This window comes from Trichoderma atroviride, chromosome 3 (assembly GCF_020647795.1).
Source record: "Trichoderma atroviride chromosome 3, complete sequence".
NCBI lineage: Eukaryota > Fungi > Ascomycota > Sordariomycetes > Hypocreales > Hypocreaceae > Trichoderma > Trichoderma atroviride.
In genome coordinates, this window is record NC_089402.1 from 4,459,316 (window position 1) to 4,483,061 (window position 23,746).

At 51.4% G+C, this 23,746-nt stretch overlaps 11 protein-coding genes across 12 annotated transcripts; 4 read left to right on the plus strand and 7 right to left on the minus strand.

Annotated features, from left to right (window-relative positions):
- Positions 1-527: 527 nt before the first annotated feature.
- Positions 528-3,021, plus strand: TrAtP1_006748 (uncharacterized protein). The gene has a single exon (XM_066113252.1). It carries the CDS (start codon positions 1,089-1,091, stop codon positions 2,940-2,942), a length of 1,854 nt encoding a protein of 617 aa, XP_065969338.1. The 5' UTR covers positions 528-1,088; the 3' UTR covers positions 2,943-3,021.
- Positions 3,022-3,062: 41 nt separating this feature from the next.
- On the minus strand, positions 3,063-4,308 carry TrAtP1_006749 (uncharacterized protein). Its single transcript, XM_014082419.2, has 2 exons — positions 4,110-4,308; positions 3,063-4,014 (listed from the first exon to the last, which is right to left on the minus strand). Exons 1-2 carry the CDS (start codon positions 4,203-4,205, stop codon positions 3,322-3,324), a joined length of 789 nt encoding a protein of 262 aa, XP_013937894.1. The 5' UTR covers positions 4,206-4,308; the 3' UTR covers positions 3,063-3,321.
- A 160-nt stretch (positions 4,309-4,468) lies between these two features.
- Positions 4,469-6,987, minus strand: TrAtP1_006750 (uncharacterized protein). Its single transcript, XM_014082418.2, has 4 exons — positions 6,746-6,987; positions 6,006-6,688; positions 5,693-5,953; positions 4,469-5,643 (listed from the first exon to the last, which is right to left on the minus strand). The coding sequence occupies exons 1-4, from the start codon at positions 6,921-6,923 to the stop codon at positions 4,675-4,677; spliced, it is 2,091 nt and encodes a 696-aa protein (XP_013937893.2). The 5' UTR covers positions 6,924-6,987; the 3' UTR covers positions 4,469-4,674.
- A 700-nt stretch (positions 6,988-7,687) lies between these two features.
- Positions 7,688-10,814, plus strand: TrAtP1_006752 (uncharacterized protein). Its single transcript, XM_066113254.1, has 4 exons — positions 7,688-8,559; positions 8,622-8,812; positions 8,877-8,988; positions 9,048-10,814. The coding sequence occupies exons 1-4, from the start codon at positions 8,322-8,324 to the stop codon at positions 10,298-10,300; spliced, it is 1,794 nt and encodes a 597-aa protein (XP_065969340.1). The 5' UTR covers positions 7,688-8,321; the 3' UTR covers positions 10,301-10,814.
- TrAtP1_006751 (uncharacterized protein) lies at positions 8,061-8,252 on the minus strand (the record flags this gene model as incomplete). The annotated part of the gene is made up of 1 exon (XM_066113253.1): positions 8,061-8,252. One exon carries the CDS (start codon positions 8,250-8,252, stop codon positions 8,061-8,063), a length of 192 nt encoding a protein of 63 aa, XP_065969339.1.
- Positions 10,815-11,052: 238 nt separating the features above from the next.
- Positions 11,053-12,189, minus strand: TrAtP1_006753 (uncharacterized protein; the record flags this gene model as incomplete). The annotated part of the gene is made up of 1 exon (XM_014082416.2): positions 11,053-12,189. One exon carries the CDS (start codon positions 12,187-12,189, stop codon positions 11,053-11,055), a length of 1,137 nt encoding a protein of 378 aa, XP_013937891.2.
- A 561-nt stretch (positions 12,190-12,750) lies between these two features.
- Positions 12,751-13,595, plus strand: TrAtP1_006754 (uncharacterized protein; the record flags this gene model as incomplete). The annotated part of the gene is made up of 3 exons (XM_014082415.2): positions 12,751-12,763; positions 12,879-13,081; positions 13,245-13,595. The coding sequence occupies 3 exons, from the start codon at positions 12,751-12,753 to the stop codon at positions 13,593-13,595; spliced, it is 567 nt and encodes a 188-aa protein (XP_013937890.2).
- A 96-nt stretch (positions 13,596-13,691) lies between these two features.
- TrAtP1_006755 (uncharacterized protein) lies at positions 13,692-16,001 on the minus strand (the record flags this gene model as incomplete). The annotated part of the gene is made up of 5 exons (XM_066113255.1): positions 13,692-13,931; positions 13,994-14,164; positions 14,229-15,825; positions 15,880-15,928; positions 15,992-16,001. 5 exons carry the CDS (start codon positions 15,999-16,001, stop codon positions 13,692-13,694), a joined length of 2,067 nt encoding a protein of 688 aa, XP_065969341.1.
- A 350-nt stretch (positions 16,002-16,351) lies between these two features.
- On the minus strand, positions 16,352-18,725 carry TrAtP1_006756 (uncharacterized protein). Of its 2 annotated transcripts, XM_014082413.2 has the most exons (6): positions 17,649-18,725; positions 17,555-17,564; positions 17,302-17,470; positions 16,924-17,229; positions 16,733-16,860; positions 16,352-16,675 (listed from the first exon to the last, which is right to left on the minus strand). In XM_014082413.2, the coding sequence occupies exons 1-6, from the start codon at positions 17,770-17,772 to the stop codon at positions 16,588-16,590; spliced, it is 825 nt and encodes a 274-aa protein (XP_013937888.1). In that variant the 5' UTR covers positions 17,773-18,725; the 3' UTR covers positions 16,352-16,587. The 2 variants fall into 2 exon arrangements, with proteins under 2 accessions (XP_013937888.1, XP_065969342.1); XM_066113256.1 differs by lacking the exon at positions 17,649-18,725 and having other exon boundaries at positions 17,302-17,634.
- A 516-nt stretch (positions 18,726-19,241) lies between these two features.
- TrAtP1_006757 (uncharacterized protein) lies at positions 19,242-20,393 on the plus strand (the record flags this gene model as incomplete). The annotated part of the gene is made up of 3 exons (XM_014082412.2): positions 19,242-19,256; positions 19,325-19,684; positions 19,743-20,393. The coding sequence occupies 3 exons, from the start codon at positions 19,242-19,244 to the stop codon at positions 20,391-20,393; spliced, it is 1,026 nt and encodes a 341-aa protein (XP_013937887.1).
- An 880-nt stretch (positions 20,394-21,273) lies between these two features.
- Positions 21,274-22,138, minus strand: TrAtP1_006758 (uncharacterized protein; the record flags this gene model as incomplete). The annotated part of the gene is made up of 2 exons (XM_014082411.2): positions 21,274-21,926; positions 21,982-22,138. 2 exons carry the CDS (start codon positions 22,136-22,138, stop codon positions 21,274-21,276), a joined length of 810 nt encoding a protein of 269 aa, XP_013937886.1.
- Between the last annotated feature and the right edge of the window lie 1,608 nt (positions 22,139-23,746).

A 23,746-nucleotide genomic window follows, 5' to 3' on the forward strand; every position in this document is an offset into this window, starting at 1 on the left:
GCATCACGCAGCTCATAGCGGGGTAGTGCCGCGTATCATGGTAAATACTTTGCCAAGCACAAACTCTGCATGTCGATAAACGGTAGAAGACAGAAGAGGTAGAAGAGGGCAGAATCATATCCAAGGCTCACCCATAACTGATGCTTGAAATCATGTCTCCCCCCAATCTTAATACTCGTCTCCAACATCCCCTTCATCTGTTGCACCAGAGCCACTCGCATTAGCACCAGACTAGCTTTTCAAATCCCCACCTCGTCGAGAAAATTAAGCGCCTTTGCTGCCGCGGCCAACGGGCCTCCAGCCTATCAAGAACCCACTCCGATGCGACCAAGCGCGATGCTCTGGGTCGCTGCAACTGGCCTATGGCGCTCCTCCAGTGGCCGTCGCGCCCCAGCCCACCCCTGCGTTTCCAGCGCTTAAATCGAGCCAATGCAGTGTGATGCGGCCTCTTATTGGCCCGTGCCGAACGCAACGACCTTGTCCCGTCAAGATCAAGGTGCTATTTTCGGGCGCAAGATCACGAACTAGCTCTTTTGGCCCGGCCTGTTGGATGGCAGCTCCACCGCCTGTGTGCCTCTGGTGTGCCTCTGGTGCCTCTTGGTGTGCCTCTGCCTGTCTGCGCCGGCTGCTCTTCTCCCGCCGACTCGGCCAAGATGTCTGGCGACAGGCGCTTAGTCGACTGATTCGACGGCGGCGTCCTTCTGCTGGCTGGGCTGCTCGCCGATGTCCCCCGCAGGCGGATCGACCGAGAGCAGAGCATGGAGGGTTCATCTTTATTATATCTGGTCTCGTAGTGCCGGTCTGGTTTGCTCGTGCCCTTGCATAGTGCTTCTTCTGCCGTCTGTGCTCTTCTTGTTGTGTCTGCTCTGCTGGTATCACGATGCGACGCTCAACCAACAGACAATGAAGCGGTAGCCTCTTCTCAACGTCGGCCTCGCCCTTTAGATACCCCAGGCGTTTCGTTTCTTGTCCCTTTTTTCGTGTCTTTTGCTCTGTCTCAGTTCGATACCCATCGCCTCTTCCGTGAAGAAGGCAGTTCTTGAGTTCTGCGAGCTGTAAAGATACCTACGCCATTCCGGGTCTGAATCATGGCTTCGCAATCAGCCTCTGGCGGCGCCAGCTTCTCACTCTTCCCCAATCCCAACTTCTCCAAGCCTATGCCGCGTACCCAGACACCTCGATCCCGCCGTTCAGAATCCCGCGAACGTCGAGCAGTTACACCACAGCAGCAACTCCAGGACAGTCGTGCTGGAACACCGGGTGCTTCGTCTTCACCAGTGCTTGCTCCTGTATCATCGCCTCAAACCGGCCGGCAGACGCCGCAGCAGAGGGCCCATACCCCATTGGACATCAGTCATCCTTTGGAAGCAGTATCAGAGGCGGCTCTAGATCATCATAACCCTCCACCGACTGCCAACATAGACGAGCAACCAGTTGATCGCCCCCGACTGACCATCGAGGTTCCTCGGCAAGCAAATGCTTCCATCTTGCCACCTCAGGTACTGGCAAGCGGCAGCAGTAACCCGCCGCAGAATTATATCGCCAAGCCTCTTCTATTATTTGACCAGCCACCATCGTTTGCGCCGCCGCCAACAGCGCCGCCGGCAATGCGCTCCATGTTTCCAACATACAATCCTGAATTACCCCTTGATCAGCAAAACTACGGCCCAACCCAGATGAATCCATCTGGCATGCCTAGGGCTGTGGTCAGTCGCCAGAGCTACTTTGAAGATCCTGAGACTGCATCTGAGCGTCCACCTGTGCGCAGTCCGCCATTCAGAGTTCCTACTCGCCCTCAAAATCCTCCAATCATCCCTGCCATCAGCACTACCGAACAGCTTCAAGACCTGTGGAAAGTCACAAACGGCTGGCAAGCATCTGGTTCGGAAGGGCGTGTTTACTGCCTAAAGTTGACACAGCAAAAAGATGCTCCTGTCTACACTCTTTCCTCCGCCTCCCAGCCTTTTTATAGCCTCCGCTTGGACCCTACATCTGCTTCTGCCTACGTGTCACTGAGCAGACACGACCCCAGCAAGATTTACAAGGCTCCCAAATCAGCATCAGGCTCTCCCGCAAGCATTTTCAACGGTATTCGAAGCGGCAACAACCGAGCCTCAGACAACAAGCATTGGCAAGAAGCATTAACTACAACACTCGAAGAAGAATCGCGTAAGCATTCCCCAAATGACGGTCTTGCTGCCCTTCTTATGCCCTGTGCCGCGACAAAGATAGTCTTGGATAGGGCAGACGACCCTGTCACAGTTGCAGCTGCAGAGAGGGAGTGTGGCAGACTTGTATGGGACGACGATAGTGCAAGCCACTATTTGGTACATCCTGCCCTGGCAACGCCATTCTGCGTTACCGTTGAAAACTGTGCCGCCTGGTCTCGTGTCGAATATACGCTGGAACACCACGAATCGCCACAGCATCTCGCCAAGCTCACGCGAGATGGCACCGGCACTGGGTGGCTCGAGATTGACACTGGTGTAGCGTCCAAAATCGAGTCATTCTACATTGTGGATGTGGCCGTTACCGCACTGCTTCTTGTGGCTGCCATGGAAGACAGGAACTCACCAAACACCGTCATCGACGCATTCGAGGCACCGCCAGTACCGGAACCTCCCAGGCAATCAAGGAGCTTGAGCAGTGCACTGAGCCGACACCGCGACGATGACGGCAGCAAAAAGAGTAAAAAGGACAAGAAAGACAAGAAGCGCCAGAGAATGGAGCAGTTCGAAATTGATATCGAAAGCCAGGACGATAGTTTAGGCAAGGGGAGTAAAAAGGCTGAAGCTGAAGATAAACTGCCCTTCCTAATACGAGCCATTGTCAAACTGGCAAAGGGGCTGTTCAACTGTTTTATATGGTTTCTTACAATTGGCTTTGCATGCGTTAAAGGAGTATTCAAGGTTTTTTATAAATGCGTGGGATCTAAATATTAATACGACGGCATCTGATGATTTAATGATGACAATGAGCTATCAAACTGATTTAATTTGGCGGATTTGTGATCACCTGTAGATGGCCCAGATTTACTGTTCAAGAATGTGAAGATGATTTTTATATCCAAGCGTACTCAAAAACATTTATTTCATTTTGGTAATAAGTGATGAGAAGCTATACCTCATCCTCGTTGAAACGAAACACAAAAACCAAACATATTCCTTTTTAAACCCATGCTCTATAGGCTCCAATAGTCATGCCACCACCATGAACAGATACAAATATTCCAGCCCAAATATATTAACAGCGCTCATGATCAAAAAGCACTCTTCACCCTTGACCCCCACAAACCCTCACCATTTTATTTTTTTTTCCTTTCTATCTCTTCCTCTGCCTCACCATAATCTTCTTCCCCCTCCTCGTCGTGCCGCCCGACGTCGCCGTCTTGGCCGTCTTGGCCTGCTGGACCTCGAGCTTGCTCTCGGCCGTCATTAGCGCCTTTACTTTTTTGCGCGAGTGCTCCAGCCTGCGCTTCAGCTCGCCGAGGTTTTCTGCCCTGTCGAATGCGTCGTTCTGGTCTTCCCTCTTCTCGGGCTTCTTGTCCTCGTCGATTTCTATGATTTCCTCTCGCTCGGCCTCGTCGTCTGCGAAGACGATTTTTCGGGGCGCGCTTGTCCGCCGTCTTTTTGAAGCACCTGAGTCGTAGTCGTCATAGTCATCATCGTCGTCTTCGTCGTCGTCTTCCTCAGCCAATTGATCCAGTCCTTTCATCAAGACAAACTGCTCTTCCAATCTCGCTAGTTCCTTCACGGCAACCTGCTTCATCGTCCTTACGTATCCCAAGTCCTGTGTCTTCAGCAGCCGCACCGTGTCCATGTCCAGGTCCTTGTTTCCGCGATCGCCTTCGACTCGGCCGTTCCAGGTCTTGCCAGTCTTGATTTTCGAGCCGGGGCCCTTGCGCGACATCATGCCAAAGTAGAATTCATCTTCATTGCGGTCGGCAGCCCTTTCTCGGAGAGCCTTGAGCTGCTTCTTCTTCTGGTTGTAGTCCTTGGCACGTAGAGAGTAGTCCTACGATAGAAATACCGTTAGTAGCAAATCCCACAAAAAAAGGACTGTATAAGATTGATTCAAGGATCGAAGAGTCCGAATAATCGTTCTCGTACCTTGTGCTTCTCGAGAAGACCGAGGCGCTTGCGCTCGAGGGGCTGCGCACGCTCCTTGTGGTTGCGCCGCTGAATTGAATTTCGCAAAGACGACATTTTTGCGGTTGATCTGTGCCTGATATTGAGAGAACGAAAAGAGCTCCTGGGTGTTATGGTTGTGAAGGCGTCGCTACGGTATCAAAGAAAGTTTGGTTCTTGGGAGGTGGAAGAGCGGCAGAATTTTTGGGATTTTTGGCGGTGAGAGCGGACGTGGCTAGCGCTTCATCGCAGTCGGCGCTAACGAGTGCCTTGTGGAACAGCGGTAATGTAAATGCGAAGAATACGTTCTAAAAGATCAAAAAATATTCAGTTTTTTTCCCCCGTTAATCTATAATATTGAGTGTAAATATATGTTGTCTATATTGGAGTATGATTGGGCATCTATTATACAAAATTTTGTGCAACTACTATCATACAGCAGCCCACTTACACGATGGACTGGTTCATCAGCTGTCTAAATCAGCTATTTAAGCGCACCCTCCCTAACAGTCCTGAGGTTTCTAACAGTGAAATGGCCTATATCTTCTTATGAAGATTTCGAGCCAAGTTGTAGGCCATATGGGGCAAGCTGCTCATTGCTGAGCTTGCTAGGTGACTGCACAAAGGGGTCTTCTCCCTTCATCGTCTTGGGAAACGCAATGACATCTCGAACAGTTGGTGTGCCAGTCATCAGAGCAGCAAAACGATCAAATCCGAGCGCAAACCCAGCATGAGGAGGGCATCCTGAGCGGAGAGCCTCAAACAGGTGAGCAAAATCCTTGATCCTCTTATCGGTCATCTTCAAAACGTCTCGCATGATGAAATCTTGGACATCGGCAATGTGGTTACGCACGCTGCCTCCGCCAATTTCGACACCGTTGAGAACCAAGTCGTATGCAGCGCTCTTTGCTTCTAGCGGATCGGTGAAGAGCAATTCTAGATCTTTCTGAGAGAGGGGTGCTGTGAAGGGGTGGTGAGCAGCAGCAATTCCCGCCGCGCCCTCTTGGCCTGGCTCGCCCTCTTCAACCGGCTTGAACATGGGAAACTCTGTCACCCAAGCAAACTGGAGCGATCCTGGCTCGCCGAGTCGCGGTGTCTCCATATAACCTGCATCGATAAGTGACTTCCATAGCAGATTTCGGATGTCTCCAATCTTTGTTGAGCCAGAGTAGTATTGTCCGGCGGGCCTCTCGCGAGCCTGGAAAACAACAAGATCTCCGTCATTGAGGCCCTTGTTCTCTGAGAGCAGATCTAAAACGCGTTCGTATTCAAACCCTAGTGAAGAGAACCCGCACAGCGGTTTGCTGGAATCATAGACAAGAATTTGAGGTTTGCCGTCGGGATTTTTTCCTAGAGAAGCGGGGAGCTCGTCCATAAACTTGATCATAAACCTTTGCGCTTCCGAAGGAGAGCAATCATTCAGCGGCAATGCAAAAGCTTCTATAAGAGGATCGGACATGTGGGTTATCATGCTGACAAAGTGTTGGAAAGGGTCAAGATTGGGAAGGGCATGTATCTGCATGGCGTTAGCTTTATGGTTACATGAAATCGCCGGATATCCTTACCCTTAGAGGAATACGAAGATCTGGTTTGTCGGAGCCATAGGCAGCAATGCTATCTGCAAAGGTAATGTTTGTAAATTGGTGGGCAACAGGCTGGTCTGCAGGTGGAGGAGTGGCAGGTATATCGGCAACAACAGGGACCACTTCTCCTCGAATCTCCTTGTAGCTACGTGCTGGCTGCAGAGCAGTCAGAGCTGCCAGGACAATATCATTGATGTCCTTTTGCACCGTCTCAGCACCGGCGAAAGCCCATTCCATGTCAAGCTGGCCAAAGCAGTCAGCACCAGGCCTCATACTGTATTGGTATTCGTCTTACCTGTGAGAATTCTGGTTGTCGGTCGGCCCGAGAATCTTCATCGCGATAGCATCGTGCCCACTGCATATAGCGCATAATACCACTGGCCATAAGGACCTGTTTATACTGCTGTGGGCTCTGGCTTAGAGCGTAGGCAGTGCCTTTCTGTCGTGTAGGAACAAGAAATTCTCTGGCTCCTTCTGGCGTGGATTTGAACAAGGTTGGAGTCTCTATATCCGTAAAGCCCTTTTCAAGCAGGCTTTGATTGAGCATTCCTTTCAGCCATGACCTGAATTGGAGTCTGGCTTGCAATTCTGGGTGAAATCGAATCTGGAGATGCCTCTTTGTCGGAGGGAACTGGACTTCGGGTGTTACGATGAGATTCTTTGGGACGCTATTCAACGCACGTATGCTGTCGAGATAAACGGTCTTTTTTGATGAGCCGTCACTGATATTTGACTCGGCCACACCTGCGGCTTCATGTTGCTTTATGCGAATGAGAACGGGGCTGAAAGCGGGAACTTGGCGGAAATCATCATGAGCCTTGTCATCTCTCTCTGCACTGGAGCAGATCTGAATGACTTCGCCCGACGGCGTGGTGAGATCTGCGAATGAAAGATGCTTTGAGACATTACGGCTCTTGCCCAACAGCCCCACGTAGATGTCCTCTGAGTGAAGACCAAGTAACTCGTCATTAGCTTGGTCTGTTTGGCGTTAGATAGTTTTCATAAAGAAAGAATCTAGCGTCGAGAATAGCCTACATTTACTCCAGAGATCTAACAAGCTGGCCCTCTGTGCTGAGCTTCCCGCCTCATCTTTGGCAGCTTGTGAGTAAAATCGGCTGTTTCTGTAAATCACCTGTCGAGGAACGGAAGCAAAGCTGCTGGCACAAGCACAACGCCGCAATGCCAGGCCGCGGGAACCAACAAGAGGCCCCATTGCCTTATATCAGGCTCGAATTATCATTCAATTACAAGACAATGAGCTGCGCAGGGAAACATGACATGGCTGATAAGATAAAAGATGAAGACGGGCCTTTGTCGAGAGATGCTCAATCACCCGATAAATTTCCGGGCGCCCCACGCTCAGCGCCGAACCTTTAAATTTCTGCCGACGCTGGGGCTAAACTTTTTTCTTCTTCTTTTCTCCTCTATCCTTCCATTCAAATAAACGTACGCTCTCCTAAAATTTGCAAACCTCTCCGACCTGAACCATTACTAACTCGATATTTGCAGGTGATGAGACTCCGTGCCAAAAATGATGCTGAGCCGCTTTCCTGACCTCTCAACACTCTTCCTTCGGGGCTTCAGGGTTTGGGGGTGATGGAGGGCTGGTTCCATGAAATAGGCGTTCGACACACCGACCTTGTTTTGCATCGAACGCGATGATAAAAAGCTCTGACTTATGACGAATGGAAGGTTTTTCTTAATCGATTTTTTTTTCCTCTGTTAAAATTCACATACACCTTGTTTATTCTCTTTTCTTCCCTCATTGATCCTGCAGCTTCTCCTACCTACATGTATGCATTTCGCGGCTCGTGTACGATAGCGTTTTATATAATTAGTACGGGGTTCGTATAATAAAAACTGCGGAACTCGGTTCCTTAATTTGCTACTGAAAATCACGAATGTCTGTGCTCTATATAAAATTACCTCTCTTGGCGAATAGACGGGAAGTAATGACTCTAAATGCGCCGCGGCATTGCATGCTTAGATAACTGTAGCGCCCCGGCTGCATCTACTGATAAAAGCTCCCGGCATGCCGCCAATTTATGCACATCGCGCCAAGCGTCAGGTTCCCCCAACTTGTCTTATCCATCAAAAAGTCAATTGCATCTGCCGTTAGCGAGTGACTTGCGCTCCTCGCCCAGCCACCGCCATTCCGCAGCTTCCGCCGCCCACGTGCAGCCTCGCCCGCGGTATCGCCATAACTTCAACCCCCAGCGCCTCACCTGCTAGTGCCCAGTAGCAAGTTAGCAACCGCCATCATCCTCCCACCAAACGAAACAAACCCGCGCCAGCTCCGCCCGGCTGCCGGTTCGGCTGAACTCCGTCCTGTCGCTGTCGCCCAACTTTCTTATCCATCGACCTGACGATTGTCGCGCAGGCCTGCGAGCCCGAAGAATCTCGAATACCAGCCCCAGACGCAGTCCGCAGCCATGAGCTCTTTCGAGAAGTCCGTCAAGGGGGCGACCAAGATCAAGGTGAGGACGATTCCAGCGTTGGGCAGCAATGGTGATATCTGAGGCCATATGGGGCATCTGTCCATCTCGGGCTGCAGACTGGCAAGGCACGCCAGACCAACCAGATCGCTAACCGCTGCTCGTGTCTATGCAGAATGCGCCCCCCCAAGACGAAGTATATCGAGCACATCCTGGTCGGCACTCACTCCGGCGAGGCTGGCATCGCCGAGGTCCTCCGCGCGCTCCAGAACCGACTGCACGACTCAACATGGACTGTCGTCTTCAAGAGCTTGATGACGGTCCATCTCATGATCCGTGAGGGGTCTCCCGAGGCTACGCTTGCTTATCTGTCCCGGCATCGTAACATGCTGGCCATTAGCAACTTTGCAGATGGTCCGTCCCTATCACAGCGATGAGAAGCTACAGATGCAATGGCGGACTGACACTCTACATAGCCCAGACCCAAGGCCGGAACATCCGTCATTATGCGAATTACCTCATCGAGCGAGTGCGCGCGTATCGCGATACCAAGACTGACTGGGTCCGCGCCCCAGAATCGCGGCTGGAAAGACTCACGGTTGAGAAGGGGCTGCTGCGAGAGACAGAGGTGGTTCAACACCAGATAACAGCGCTGTTGAAATGCGACGTGCGTGACATACCCAAGCCCTCTCTTTTCTTGAAGATGAATGCGGAGCTTACCCCTCCTATAGCTGCTCGACCAAGAACCGGAGACCGAGATCACGATTGCAGTATTTCGATTACTGGTCCTCGACCTCTTGCCTCTGTTCCAAGTCTTGAACCAGGGCCTCATCAACATTCTTGGTTAGCTACAAGACGCCCCCGTATTTTCATCCACCGCGGCTGTTCTAACATCAGCATAGGTCACTTTTTTGAGATGTCTAAGCCGGATGCCGATAGAGCTATGGAAATCTACCGGACCTTCACCAAACATACCGATTATGTCGTCCAATATCTCAGCACCGCCAAGCAATGGCAACACCACACTCGAGTGGAAGTCCCCAAGCTAAAGCATGCGCCCGTCAACTTGGGCCGCCAGCTCGAGGAATATCTCAACGATCCTGATTTTGAGATTCACCGGAGACAGTACTTGGCGGAACAGGAGGCCAAGAAGGGAGGCAAAACACTAAAGTCCAAGTCCACCAAGAACGGAGTCGACTTCCCCAAGGCGTCTTCTCCTGCGGCCAATAACCCTTTCCCTTCTCCCGGCAACGCCAAGGCCCAGTCGAAGCCTCAAGCAAACAAGGGACCGGATCCTGATCTCATCGACTTCTTTGACTCGATTGAGCAGAACCAGATCCCGATGCAAGTCACCGCCGCCGCCCAGCAGCCTCCTATTCAAATGCCTATACAAACCCAGGGACCAGACTTGGGCTTCCAGGGGCAGCCTGTTGGCTTAGGATTCCAACAAAACAGTTTTGTGCAGCAGCCTACAGGATTTGCCCAGGGCAATGCTTTCCCGCAACAAGATAATGGGTTTATGCAGCCTCCTGCACAGCTGCAGCCGACTATCACCGGCTTCAGTGGCTTTGGACAAGATTTCCAGCCCAATGCTCTAGGTCCCATTCCCCAACAAGCGGCCCCCAATTTCCAGGTTCCTGTTCAACAACCTGTCGGTCTTCAGCCTACTGGACTTCAGCCATCGCTCGCTGCTCCGCAGATGAATAACCCTTTCCGTCAGTCTATGCTAGTAGCGCAGCCAACGTCTTCATCTCAGCTGTCAACTCCAACGTCGAGCACGCCAACTCTCAACCGCCAATCTACGAATCCCTTTGCTCGGTCGACGAACTCTCCAGGCCAAAACACAAGTCCTTTCCAGGCTCAGCCCATGCAGCCCCAGCCCACGAGCACCAACCCCTTTGCTCGCAACGTTCCCGCCGAGACGCCGGTGCAGCAGCAGCAGCAGTTCCCGGACCAGCAGCAACAGTCTTCATCGCTTGCTCCACAGGCAACTGGCGTTACCAATCCGTTCCGCCAGGGCGCTTTTGTGAACCACGCAACTGGCATGGGCTGGCAGCATAACGCGAGTCCCATTGGTGGTGGTATTGACCATATTCAAACCGTGCCAGTGTTCCCCCCGCCCTGCGCAGCAGACGCCTTGGCAGCAATGAGCTAGGACTGAGATATACTCTAATTTCTGTTACTGCTCTTTTTTCTTTTTTGAATCATGTAAGCTCTTGCGATCTGGGAGTCTGGATTTCGTCATTCTTTTTCATCGCTTTTCCTTATCATGGGTCATTGTTTGCTAGGGTTTTGCACCTTTTTTACTCCAACATCGCATTATCCAGCGAGGCGTTTATTGGTTTTTATTTCTTTTTTCTGTCATATTCAATAGGGAGAGGAGGCAAGCCTGTGGATTATTATTATTCTTATTAGTCAGTATTCTCGAGAAATCATGGTTCTTTAGTATGCAGATTCACACAGCTTATTAGGATGAACAAACTTTATTTGAAGGCAAAGATGATATGGAAAGGCCTGGGCAACTTTGGGACGAGCGAGATGGGTAGGTGGACGGGTAGTTTTTTTGCGCGCGGTAGGGCAGGGTTTTTCTTTTGGCAATACTGATGCAAAGAGTATGGTTCACACAAACATTCTTGTTTTTTAATTAAACTCTTTATGTATTCTCTAGCCTAATATTAACATGTCTGGTATTCATCATGAAGTAGAAAGAGAAAAGTATGAAAGACACCAGTCTTTAGACGCCGGCCTCCCTGAAAAAACATTTCCATCAAGATCGGGTATTGCTTATATATGTTGTCCGATATGGTTTCCTCCCTAAAAGACGCCTGGAAAATGCAATTAGAAAACACGGATGTACCCTAAGAAGATACCAAAGGCTTCAAAAACATCAGATAACTGAGAGTCCCCTCAGAATATATCATCCACGTCCATCTTCCCACCAACCGACACCGCCGCAGCAGCCTCCAAAGAAGCCGCCACCGTCGCATTTTCTCGGGTATCTTTATCATCCTCAATGAAGACTCCCAAGCCAGAAAAGGCTTCAAACAGGGCTCTCGTGAGGTACTCGTCCGAACTGTATCCGCCCACAATGTAATCTTCCTTTACGCGCGTAATGTCGAGCCACTCGCTCTTGTACTGCGGCAAATTCTCGCTGGCCAAATCAACTCTCTGCGGCGCCAGATCCAGGCCGCCAAACGGATCGTACGGCTTGTCGTCCGCCACAGGGGCTCGCTTGTCTCTCAGGCCGCGAATCGACAGGCCGCTGCCTCCCAGCGCGGCAACAGCATCCAGCGTGGCGTCGCGCTTCTGCTGTCCTCGCTTCTTGAGCAGCACCTTGTCGACGGCTTCCGCGGCATGTCCGAGCTCTGCGTTCTGCAGGGAATTGAGCATCTCTTCGCGGAACCGCGCAGCGTTGGCCTTCTCCTCGGCGTCCTCTTGCAGTTCTTGTCTGCGGCGCTGGCGAGCGGCTTCTTGCTCCGCGGCGAGGCGCTTCTGCCGTGACTCGTCGGATTCGCGGGCGAGTTTGCGGTTGCGTTCGATTTCGGCCTTGTGCTGGGCCTCCCACTCGGCGAGCTGGACCTCTGCTTTTTTCCTCGCCTCGTCGCTTCCGTTGACGAGGTCGCCTGTGAGGCATTCCACCATGTAGAGATAGTCGTTGTACGCGTCCAGGCTTTCAAAGTCGTCCTCAGCCTTGTTGAACACCGCCGCCACCCTCCTCCTGATATCCACCTCCCGCTCGACGCCCAAGTCGCCGAAGAAGGCAGTCTTGAAGCCCCTCAGCCGCAGCGTCTTGTGGCAGCCCGCATAGGGGCACTGGTTGGGGCCGTCCTTGAAGATGCGCTCGACGCACGTCTTGCACATGCGGTGGTAGCACTCGGTGTTGATGCGGAACTCCATGTCCTTGTTGAAGTAGCGGGTGGTTTTGCACACGGGACAGGCTTCGTCGTTGTCGACGGGCGGCAGGGGCGCGGAGATGAAGGCGGCGGAGGAGTTGTTGGAGGCGTGGCGCATCGAGACGGTGCTGGTGCCGCCTGGCCGAGACATTGTGCTGAAGATTGGAGGCGGATTGGGACTGTGAGGTTGTCGATGAATGGAGAGAGATTGATCTGGAGATTTGGAGATGAGAGCGAGCTCTGGAGCCGATTCGACCCCAGCGGCGATGGCGTTCGTCAAGCACAATCAGTCGAATGATGTCTTTTCCACAACTGCTGTGTTTATGATCTGAAGCAGTTACAATGATTAGATAACAATTGAATTCGGCAATGGCTCGACTCGTGATATGTAAGAGACAGAGACCATGATTCCATCTAGGCGGCTGACTTATCCATCTTAGCTGACCAAAGCCAGCGGATAGCTTTCCGCCCTTGCATCGCCGCCAAAAGCTCAGGGCGCGCTGCTAAACGTCAGAAGCCCGGCACGCCATTGGCTGCTTGTCTTCAGCCCGCCCAACGGACCACTGAGCCTCTCTGTTTTAGCGCATTTGCCCCTCCAACGCTTAGTTGAACTTCCACCCGCGTCCATGGTCTGCCATGCGTTGGGTCCATTACCTAGAAGAGCTTCAACACCAAGAAAACTTGCAACTTACACAACAAGCAGTTTTTAGCCATGGCTGATAAAGGTATAGATACTATGATGCCCCTTCTGCTACTAGCATGAGCTGCGCTGCAGCTTCCTCTGTATCCTTTCCATCTTGTGACGACGAAATAGCTAATCCAGCCGTCTCAATACTCCAGATCCCTCCCCCGCCGAAGACGCTGCCGCGCGCAAGAAGGAGGCCGAGGAGCAGGCTGCGCTGCCTTACAAATGGAGCCAGACCATCGGCGAGCTGGACCTCTCCTTCAACGTGCCCGGAAACTACAAATCAAGAGATCTCGTCGTCGATATCAAGAAGTTGTCCATTATTGCGGGTGCCAAGGGACAAGAGCCCATCATCAAGGTACACGGCATTTCCTTCGTCTATAACCCTGACATGCGCCATTGTTTCGAGCCTTCATGCCATGCTTCTGTGTTTCTCTTCTTCCTTTTGTCTACTTCAGCAAGACTTGGCCACGTTATCTATATATGTATGTACATTTACTCATATCGAACGTCACTAATAGGGCGACCTCCCCCACGCGATCCGCGTTGACGATTCGACTTGGACCCTATCCACCAACTCCGACGGCACCAAGATTGTCGAGATCCACCTTGACAAGGTCAACAAGATGGAATGGTGGCCGCACGTCGTCACCAGCGCGCCCACCATCGATGTCACCAAGATCCAGCCCGAGAACTCAAAGCTCTCTGACCTCGACGGCGAGACTAGGGGTATGGTTGAGAAGATGATGTTCGACCAGCGACAGAAGGAACAAGGCCTGCCCTCGTCAGACGAGCAGAAGAAAATGGATATCCTCAAGAAGTTCCAGGAACAGCACCCGGAGATGGATTTTAGCAAGGCCAAGATCCAGTAAAAATAAATAAATAGACACAAAGGGAGGGTATTGTATAAAAAGGGGGGAAAGATGAAATAATAATGAATAAATGATTGCATAAAAATAATGGGGGTATCATCGTGATTCAAGTGCCATGGCAGCCCGCTCTAAGAATGAGTTAAAGTCTCTGACCTGTCTGAGAATCCCGCCTGTGAAGCTGGACGAGCTAGCCTGCTCCGATACGCGAGTCACAAGCAGCTCGAGATTGGCCAGCTCGGCCTCCTTTTGTGCTGCGCGCGAAAGCTCCGGTGCCTCCCTGCCCTGCTCTACCGCAAGTTCTACATCATGCATAAGAGAGGATGCATCAAGACAATACTATAATGCGTATTTTTGTTAGCATATATGTTAGCCTTGCAGAAGACTTTGCCTATTCTTACCTTTGATTCTCTAGTATCGGCTTCATGCTTGATTCTGATAGCATCCATCCGGAGAGCAACCTGCTCTCTCTCAGCTTTGATACGCATAATGTCCTCGCGCAGAGCCATCTTCTCCTTTTGGACATGCCTAAGCCGCTTGCGCAAGGAGTGCCAGTGATTCAAGTGGATGGCCTAAAACACATTTTCGTCAGTACTGATTCAAATAATTTCAACAAATCGCAGTCATTAGACATACATGCTGAAGGAACCGAGATTTGAGCTCTTCTCTGTAAGCCTCTATAGCTCGCGTCTTGATGCGATACTCCTTCTTTTTCGCCAAATCTTCCGCACTCGCAGACACCTCTTGAAGCTGCTCCAAGGTCGTCGAGATCACCTCGTCGCAAACCTGAGCGAATACGTCGATAACGCTTTCTCCTCCGTGGTTCATAAACGCCGTCTCGTTCTGTAGCGGATCCAGATCGTCATCCTCGTTGCTGCGCTTCTTAAGGTTGACGAAACGCTGGACCGTGATTTCAATCATCCCACCGTCGCCTTCGCTCTGGTCGCTATGTCTTTTCTTTGTTCTTGCCTTTTTGGGCCGGGGCCGAGGCTCTTCGTTCTCATTGGCATATTCTGGTTGTGCTTGGACTCGCTTCCTTGTTTTAACGGGTTTTGGTTTAATAGTAGGTTGCTTCTGGATAGTCGGGCTCTTGCTGGGGCGCCCACGCTTTCGTTTGGGAGGAGTTGGTAATACGGTTTCTTCAACTTCAGCTTCGTCCTCGGTTTCTTCCCCTCTTTCCAGCTCAGGATCAGACTCCGGTTCAGGTTCTGGTTCTTGCTGTATTTCCGACTCTGGTTCGGTCTCCGATTCTTCCTGTATGTCCTCCAATGGCTGTGAGCCCAATTCTGGAGACGGTTCTCGTGGTCTCCTTGTTTGTTTTGTCCTTTGAGGTTTCGGCGTTTCTTCTTCATCAGATTCCTCGGCGTTCTCCTGTTCCTGTCCCTGATCATCTTCCTCCTCCTCCCCCTCTTCCTCTTGTAACGTTGTGCTTTCTTCAATGACCAAATTAGAAGCCTCCATCAACTCATCTTCTTCGATTTCAGCTTGTTGGGGAAAGCCGTCAGAAGACAGCTCATCAGCTAGGTTGCTCGCTTCTTGGCCATATACTGTCGCAGCCGATCTCCTTGATGAGGCTGCGTCGCTACGGCGCAGCTTATTCACGAGAGGAGATGAAGGCATGGGGATCCCATCATCCGAAGATATCACACCCATCAGCTTAATGCTAGAACTCATAGTCTCGCTAACGGGCACGCGCCGCCGCTTTCCGCTTCCTGGCGCATCTGCAGGAGACTCTGCTACTTCTTCGATCGTCTTCTCGGATCTGCGCGCCGAAGGCGATTGCAACAGCGCAGCCGATATGGCACCGGGGTGTGGCGGCAGATTTTCGAGCTCATCCTCGTCTTCTTCTATAATCATAGGAATGGTTGATCTTGCTGAGCTAGAGGGTTGTGTTATTCGGATTCTGCGAGCTCTAGGCGTAGGTTCATCCTCGTCCATCTCATCGGGATCCAGCACTGGTTCGCTTGGCGCATCTGGGAGTTCACTCGACGGGTTTGTAGGTAGCTGACGTCGGACTCTCCGTCGTGTAGGGGTAGGGCTTGGCGCTTGCTCCGGAGAAGTTGTGGCGATTGCATTTTTGCCCAATTTCCTTCTTTTTGCCGAGGTAGTAGGGGAGTATTTAGCATTGGCGGCGGGACTAGAGGCTGATGCGACTGATGATGCAATGGCAAGGCCGGATATGTTGAGGCTGTTGATGTCGAGACTGAAAGATTCGTCGTCCACGTTGGCGCGCCTGTGAAGAAATAAGCAACTTCCCCAGCATACCTGAATTTGTCATGAAGCTTACTGAGCACCGCGAAGACGCTCATTCAGGCGATCCGCTCGGTTTTGTCGTCCTGCGGTTGTGTTAGAATCGGCTTCGAGATGGCGCAAAGAAGCATTTTTTGAGAGCGACATGCCTGTAGCCATGGTAAAGGCAAGAGTGCAATTGCACTAGATAGCTTCTACATGTGGAATCTGGGAGGCGTTGGTCAAGATAGTATTCTGTTCTTGAGCGAATATAATAAATGTAGTAGTAGCTTGTGATTATCGTGGAAAGTCAAAAGTTGCGACACTCGCCAATGCAAATCTGAGAGGTACCGAGTCGAAGTGCCGAAAACGGACTAGGGCGGCAGCTTGGACGCGACTGCTTCGAGACACGCGTTGATGGGCTCTGTCTGGATGGTGGGGTTCGGGCATTTCGTAGGAGGTTACAGCAGCATATCGCTTATAAGAAAAAGTGGTGAGTGTTGGAATTATTCTGTTTCGTCGCCTTGAACAACGGTGAAATGATATTATTAATGCATACTTGTTAATGCATATATACGTCCTATCCTTTGAAGATCCGACATTCCCTTGTAGCTTCCCGGGTGTATGCCAGACCCGCCGTCCATATGCCGTCGACTTATACAGGCTGACAACGTCCTAAACGTCAAACCATCAAACCGTTCCTATGATACACATGCCAATAAAAAGAAAACGTCAACGCCAACACTCATGCAATTCGTTATAGCAACTACAAATCCTTCTGTGCCTCCGCCTCCTCCTCGGCCGGTGGCTTCTCAATGGCAACCCATTTCATTGCTTCATCGTCGAAACGATGGCTATAGAATTTATCAGCTATGCCACCATGGGAAAGGAGAACTAGACTTTAGACTTACTCGTGAAATTCTGTCTTTGACAAAGCCTTCTTCCCGTATTCAGCCTGCAACATGTCCTGATAACGATAGGGGATCTTGCAAGGCACTCCCTCAAAAGTCGTGTCTCGTAGAGGAAAGACGTATGTATCCTGCGATGTATTAGCCATATGTGAATCACAAGAATTCATCCCGCGTGTAGCAATGTGTCGTACCCGATACTCATGGCCATATTTGTCGTATAAAACGCCCTCTCCTTCTTCATGATCCAAGTTATATCTCGCTGCAGTAATGTCGATGTATAGTCCATTCTGCATATCAATCCATCGGCCATCAATGACATTAAGGGTGTCGTCTTGTTCTCGGTGCTTAAAGTATGGGTTGATCTCAAGCTGGAAGTAGCGGCCCTTCTCCATGTCGCCGTACTTATAATAGTAAGTAGTCATGTTGTGATAAGCAGCAAGAAAGTACATGTCTGCCTCTGTGACTTGAACATCCGCATCATAGTCCCATGGCATAACCTTGAAAGTGGGAATTAGTTTGTTGATCAAAACGGTTAACAAAACAACGAGTAGAACATCAGTAAAAATTACCTTCTTCCCCCACCACCACCCGAGAAGAGTGCCATGCATCAGCCATGTCTGAACACCCAAATCTCTGAACGTTGCCAGATACGTCTGCACCAGGACCTTGATGGCCTCTCTCTGCTCGGGGTCTTCGAGCAGTCCGTGGGCGAACCGAGCATCATAGTGGACATCGTAGCTACCAAGGATGTGTTAGGCCTACATTGGACTCGAAGAAAAAAAATGATAGCGCTGGCTGCAAAGTCTTGATCAAGACACTCACGAAGCTTCGTCTATAAGAGGCTCTTGTTAGCATGTACACCACGCATGCTGAGAATACAGCGGCAGCCGCGTAAGCACACATCAAATCCACTCACAGAAGTATTTGGGTACGGTAACCTTGCTGGGCTCTCCAAAAGGAGCAGCACTAATGGGCCATGCTAACGCTGCCCATGTGGCTGTGGAAACAGCACGCTTGAGGCTGATCGTCCAGGGCTTCATCTGGAGCGGATTTTGAGAATCGTCAGTAGAGGCCGGCCTCTCTTGTCTTCTCCAGAATCCCTTTACTTTTTCTCGACCGGCTACTAGCAGCTCTATAGAGCCCAAGTAGTCTTCTCATTGATCAATAAATACAGCCCTGGAGTGGAACTGGTGCTTTTTCCGCGCCGGCAAATCGATGCCGAGAAGGGGGGACTAGGATGCGGCCCTCGGGAGCGTAGATTATGCGGCGGTAGGCCAAGTTGCATGGGCTGGACGCGCGTATGGACCCTATTTTGGTATCCTCAGAAGGCTGGAGATGCGGTTCCAAGGCCGTATCGGTGAGGGAGGCGTCATGCCCGTTGCTTCTGATTTGCTGCTTTTGCTCAGGAGAAACCGGAGATCGACGTGATTTCACCCTTTGATGTGCTGAAAATTTCCATGTACCACGACGGGTACGTGCACTTGTTGTAGTGACATCAGGGGACGCTGGCTTGGAATTCGAGCCTGGAGCGTCTGAAAACGGGGCTTTAGAAGGCTATTGAGCTATAACCTGTTGCGCTAGCGAGCATCTACCGGCTCTGATTTACACTATTGCCCCATTGCAATCACTCGAAATTGAACGGTTTGCCAGTAACGGTAACAGCCAATGAGGCGTGTGTTGATCAACGATGTTTTCCCAGATTGGTACCTGCCTTTAGCAGCAGCAGCTTTGCGGGGGGATTCAGACGATCAAAGATTCGCTCCAAGAGGCACGTGCGCTGTTGTTTCATGTTCTCTTTCATACAGATGCGTCCGAGCACAGCAGCTTTGGGTGTCAGGAAATCATGAAGCGCACCGAGCAAAGAGAGAGGCACGTTCTGAAACGTGAAACGCACACGCAAGCACACATATTGCTGCATATCACCTTGCGTAATGTGTGTGCTCCGTGTCCCCAACAATTCTTGGATAAAGGCTACATCAATGCGGACTGTAGGTACCTAGGTAGGTAGTCTGCAAGATTATAGATGTAACTCAAATATCACCCGTTTCTACGCAGTTTATAGTTTTCACCCCAGCCTCTTTAAGTTTTCCTTTCAAAAGGAGATGAAGGCTTCAGTGCGGAAAATAATCCGGAAATGGCTGTAGTAAAATAGCGCCTCAAAACTATGCGGTCTCCCTTTTCTTAGTAAGATGCGTAGTGTATTGATGCGTCTAACAAGGCATCGTCACTAAAGTGGGGGCGTACCGTGCTTCCAGCGTGGCCTGGGCCTGGGTCTGACGCAAGCTCGGCCTCAGCTCCACGTCTACAGCTTCATCGTATTCAACCCTGAACAACAACAACAACAAGAGCGCTCTATTCGCGATCGCTGCGATCGTCCGACTGGCTTCGATGCCTGTGCTCTCATAACATCTATTGCTTCATTTCTTTTTCTTCCTTTGCTTATACCGCCACTTTCTGGCCATTCGATTCTAGAGCAGCGGCAAGGCTTGAGCTGCCGCGAGCCCGCATCATGGGGGCCTGGAATGTACGATGGGATCCCGATCCTCGTCTTGAATGAAATATCACGAGAAGCAAGCTAATTTTGCGACCTAGATCTTCCGCATCTTGGGCGACTGCCTACATATGCTCTCCAAGGGCATCCTCATCTTCTCCATCCATCGAAACCGTAGCGCCGAAGGAGTCTCCCTCATCACACAAGGGCTCTACGCCATCGTCTTCTGCTCGCGATACCTCGATTTGTTCTCAGAGCGCTCGGCATGGAACGCTATATTCAAAGTCACATATATTGTCACGTCCTTCTACATCTTGGGTGTTATGCAATGGCTGTTCCCTCGGTCTCGAGAACGTGAGATCTCCTGGAAGCTGGGAGCTATTATTCTTGGAGGCTGTCTTGCTTTGTCTCCCTTTATCATGATGATCTTTGAAAGCAAGAGGAGATGGGGATTCCTGACTGTAGGTCTAAGCGCAATCAAGATGAGGAAGAGAGTGTTCATGCTAATCGTCATTACAGTGGATGTGGGTTTTCTCTGAAATCCTCGAATCCGTCTGCGTTCTGCCCCAGCTGCTGCTGTTGAGACAGACCACGGTTCCCACCGTCATCGATTCGTTCTACCTCCTGGCACTGGGCTCCTACCGGGCCATGTACTGCGTGAACTGGTTCGTGCGAGAAATGGACGTAAACGACCGCCCGCCCGATGCTATTGCCGTCATTTTCGGCATCATTCAGACTGCTTTATACATCGACTTTGCTTGGGTCTACTACACCAGACAGCGGGTTAAGCTCCGTGGCGGCGGTGTAGTTGACGCCGATGATTTGAACCGCGGATGGTTCCTGTACCGCATCTTTGGCAAGCACGCTGCGCCCAACGACGAAGAAGCCGGTCACGGCGACGCGGGCGGCGGCCGGGCGAGATGGGGATCCCGTGGCATCTCAGTCAGTGCCGACGATGGCGTATTGGAGTCGGAGAGGGACAATCGCGACCATCACGAGGGGCTCGATGCCGCGGTGGATCCTGATGCCAGGATGCATGATCCCGACGAGCTGGCCAAGGCCATGGATGACGACGACGATGATGACGAGGATACGCCACTGCGTGCTGGGAGCTCATCTCAGACGCACACACCACCAGGAATCCGAAGCGGGGATGAATGGGCCGATTAAATAGGTCCATCTGCTTTCTTGGATACCGTATCTCTTTAAGAGCAGCAGTATAGGACCACAGTCACAATATCAACACTGTAGTCTACGGGATGGATAACATACAACCTTTTTGTATTTGTTCTACGCAAAATGTGTTTTTGGGTACTCCCCTTTTTTTGCTTCAGTTGGGTTTGGTTATATGTATGGGAATCAAGGAGTAGTGAGAGGAAATCCATGGCCGGAAGAAGGTTGCTATATCTGAAATACGTACTCTAGTGGCTTGAATGTAACACACTTTATGACCAAAAGGCCTTAACGCTTCTACAGCAAGAACGACTTTGAGCCGCGGACCGTGGGTTTATGTTACTAGCCGAAAAGAGATCCCCAAGGAATATGAACCCTCGGCTTCATGGCAGTGGAGTCGCGGGACTCGTCCCGAGAGTGCGGAGAAGCTGCACGCATTTCAGACTTAGCATTTCACTAGCAGCAGGCATGTGAACGTCAGATCACCTTTTCCAACAGCAAAATGTCACATTGCGCGGTAGAAAAGCACTCGCGCGAAAGTTGAATTCGCCGGGGACTTTTCGTCACCCCATATGTACACAATGTTCAATACATGAGAAAGCCCCCCCCCCTCCCTTTTTCCTGAGAGACAAACAAAACCCCGAGAAGACCGATGCCCTCGAATTCAGCTCAAAAGTAGTCTGAACCAAGAGACGTGATTTTCCAACTACCGGACATAACGCCTAGCAATACCCAAGTAAAACAAGACATGAAACGTAACAGTCGCCAAATATAAGCAATAATGCCAAACCGAGAAGCTTGAAAAGGCTGCTGAATAATAATAATAAAAAATAGTAAAACGTAGTTCAAAGGGTCCTCCTCTTTAAAGATTAAGCCATTAATGAGCGAAACGGCGCTCAAAGGCTTCGTAGAGCTTGGGGCTGATCTCATCGCTGCTCATGCCCTCGACCTCGAGCAAGACGCCCTTCTTGGCGTAGTGGTTGAGCAGCGGCTCGCTGTTCTCCTGGAACTTCTGGAAGCGTGCGCGGTACGTCTCCTCGTTGTCGTCCGGGCGCTGGGTGAGGGGCTCTCCGGTGACGTCGTCGCGGCCAGGAACGCGGGGCCTATTGAAGGATGTGTTGTACACGCGGCCGGAAGGCTCGTGCACCCAGCGGCCGGCGATGCGCTCGAGAATGACGGAGAACGGGGTCTGGATGGACACGACCAGGTTCATGGGGACGATCTTGTCGAGCGTGACGGCCTGGGGGACGGTTCGGGGGTAGCCATCCAGCATGAAGGACGCAGAAGGATCCTCGGAAGCCTGTGGAACGGCGTGCTCATCGAGATGGAAAGACATTGGGTTGAAATGATCCATGGAAGAAGAGGCGCTGTAGGAGCCCTCGGTGGAGGTTGCTTCAGCGGAGAGTGTCATGACCGGAGGGCGGCCTCCGTAAAGCCAGCCTCGGGATCGAAGCTCTCCTGAGATGAGACGAAGCATCAAGTCGTCAGCGACCAGGCCTCCGGCTTTGATGGTGTTTTCAGCCATGATACCTGAGGGGAAATGGTTAGCTACCAGCAGTATTCGGATAGAAAATAGAAGACCTACCGAGAGGCGTCCTGTTCTTGACATTGTGGCGGAGAAGGTCGCCCGTGCTGATGGCCTTGAGCTGAGGGAAGCGCTTCAACAGCCTGTCGCTCTGCGTCCCCTTGCCCACACCGGGCGCGCCAAATAGAATTACTCGAGCTGCTCTCCGGAGTTGCATTTCTAGGAGATTAATGCCGATTTATTGTGCCTACGTTGAGACGAAATTGGATCCGACGCCGCGGATATGGTTTTAGAGGTCGAGGAATCAAAATCAGTTATGGTGTTGCCTGCGTAAGCAACTCCGAAGACGGCCTGACCAAGGCAAAAGGGTAAAAACAGGGAAAAATTCTTTACGTAGAAGAGCAAAAGTTGAACAGACTCAGAGCCTTGAAGCAAGACGAATGGATGTAAAACAAGCTGCCTACCACGGACAAGGAATGAAAAGGATATTAGATGTATATATATAAGACTGGTGACAAAGCAGAGAGCAAAACGGGGGATGGAAATGGAGTGAGCGCGAGGGAAGGACGTGTTAATAATGTTGAGTGTGTTGTTCGATAAAGACCCGGTCCTGCCATGGCGGGACGGGCGGGGGTCCAGCAGCATGTGGGAACCGAAGAAGCGCCGCACGGTGGCTGGCGGCGCTGTAGAGGCCGCGACGGACAGTGCGGAGACGCTCTACGGCACTTTGTGGGCAGCCAACAGATGGTGGGATGAATTGCTAGCAATCCAGGTAGGTATCGCAGAAAGTGGACAATCAGCCCAGCCTTGGCTGAGAGCCACAGAGCTTAGCTCCAAACTCCGGACGGGGACGCACGAGCAATGTGCCCTGCAACAGCGCCGAAAGCGAACCCGCTGACGGGGCTCGGAGGCTTTTTTTCTCGCCCTGGACCTTGCAACGACTGAACGCGGTAACAGCACGCGGCGGGGAAACCAGGCGCTGCCGCAACGTGCGCTGATGGGGAGGGGTCCCCGGGCAGTGGGCGCTACCAGCTGCTAATAGCCGGCGTCTGCCTGTTCTCGATGCGCCGATTCTTGGGCCAGCGGTCGGCTCAACAAAGCTTCAATGGGGCGGCTCTCGCCCGGGTCGCAAATCAACCGCCAGTTGTAGTACCTTGGTATTATATTTGTGCGACGAAACTTCCGTCACGTCATTTTGTCCGCAGGGACAATTCGATTCAAAAGCAGTAATTATCAGAGAGACGCTGTTCTACTACTAAGCTGTGCGGACAATTCGGTCCGCGGCGGTCCGAGCCCAAACGGGAAAAAAATTCCATTGAATCTGTTGTAGAGGATGTGATGCTTGTGAGATCCCACTTCTTTAGTCGGTGGTATAAAGACGATGAGGGTGCCCGTGCTTTCTGTTCGTCGGCATGGTGGTTTCGTCTATGGCAATAGACTGAGTCTATGGATTCGGGAGAAAAATGGGCTTTTGCTGCTAAACATTGGAGTCTTTGCAGCGTGGTAATTGGCCGGTTCATATCTCGTCTGGGACAGTCGTGTTTCACTTTTGGGCTCCGGCGATGAGTCGGGCCACGATGGCAGCATTTTACCGAGCAATCTCCAGCAAAGAACGAGAGATGCCCGACATCATTCTCAGGCATGCGAGCTGCATGTGCTGTGGAGGATTGAGAACAGCAACTAGGAGCATTAATAGGTGTCAAATGTGCCCTATTGCCCCTTGCTGCAGGTGGAAATTCAGGCCATGGCTTGATCTGAACTCTTCATGTTGCTGCCGCGCAACGCCCTGATCCCCTTTGCTTGCCACTTCATCTCTAACCATGGA

What these genes read in the sequence shown, in the direction of transcription:
- TrAtP1_006748 (XM_066113252.1), top strand. Translation starts at nt 1,089, where the DNA reads ATGGCTTCGCAATCAGCCTCTGGCGGCGCCAGCTTCTCACTCTTCCCC.
- TrAtP1_006750 (XM_014082418.2), bottom strand. Translation starts at nt 6,923, where the DNA reads ATGGGGCCTCTTGTTGGTTCCCGCGGCCTGGCATTGCGGCGTTGTGCT. An exon ending in GACAACCAGAATTCTCACAG is followed by an intron (nt 5,954 to 6,005) that starts GTAAGACGAATA and finishes TGCTTTGGCCAG; the next exon opens with CTTGACATGGAATGGGCTTT. An exon ending in ATCTTCGTATTCCTCTAAGG is followed by an intron (nt 5,644 to 5,692) that starts GTAAGGATATCC and finishes AACGCCATGCAG; the next exon opens with ATACATGCCCTTCCCAATCT.
- TrAtP1_006756 (XM_014082413.2), bottom strand. Translation starts at nt 17,772, where the DNA reads ATGAAGCCCTGGACGATCAGCCTCAAGCGTGCTGTTTCCACAGCCACA. An exon ending in GGTGGTGGTGGGGGAAGAAG is followed by an intron (nt 17,230 to 17,301) that starts GTAATTTTTACT and finishes CCCACTTTCAAG; the next exon opens with GTTATGCCATGGGACTATGA. An exon ending in TCAAAGACAGAATTTCACGA is followed by an intron (nt 16,676 to 16,732) that starts GTAAGTCTAAAG and finishes TAAATTCTATAG; the next exon opens with CCATCGTTTCGACGATGAAG.
- TrAtP1_006749 (XM_014082419.2), bottom strand. Translation starts at nt 4,205, where the DNA reads ATGTCGTCTTTGCGAAATTCAATTCAGCGGCGCAACCACAAGGAGCGT. An exon ending in GTCTTCTCGAGAAGCACAAG is followed by an intron (nt 4,015 to 4,109) that starts GTACGAGAACGA and finishes TTTCTATCGTAG; the next exon opens with GACTACTCTCTACGTGCCAA.
- TrAtP1_006752 (XM_066113254.1), top strand. Translation starts at nt 8,322, where the DNA reads ATGCGCCCCCCCAAGACGAAGTATATCGAGCACATCCTGGTCGGCACT. An exon ending in CAGCGCTGTTGAAATGCGAC is followed by an intron (nt 8,813 to 8,876) that starts GTGCGTGACATA and finishes CCCCTCCTATAG; the next exon opens with CTGCTCGACCAAGAACCGGA. An exon ending in GGGCCTCATCAACATTCTTG is followed by an intron (nt 8,989 to 9,047) that starts GTTAGCTACAAG and finishes ACATCAGCATAG; the next exon opens with GTCACTTTTTTGAGATGTCT.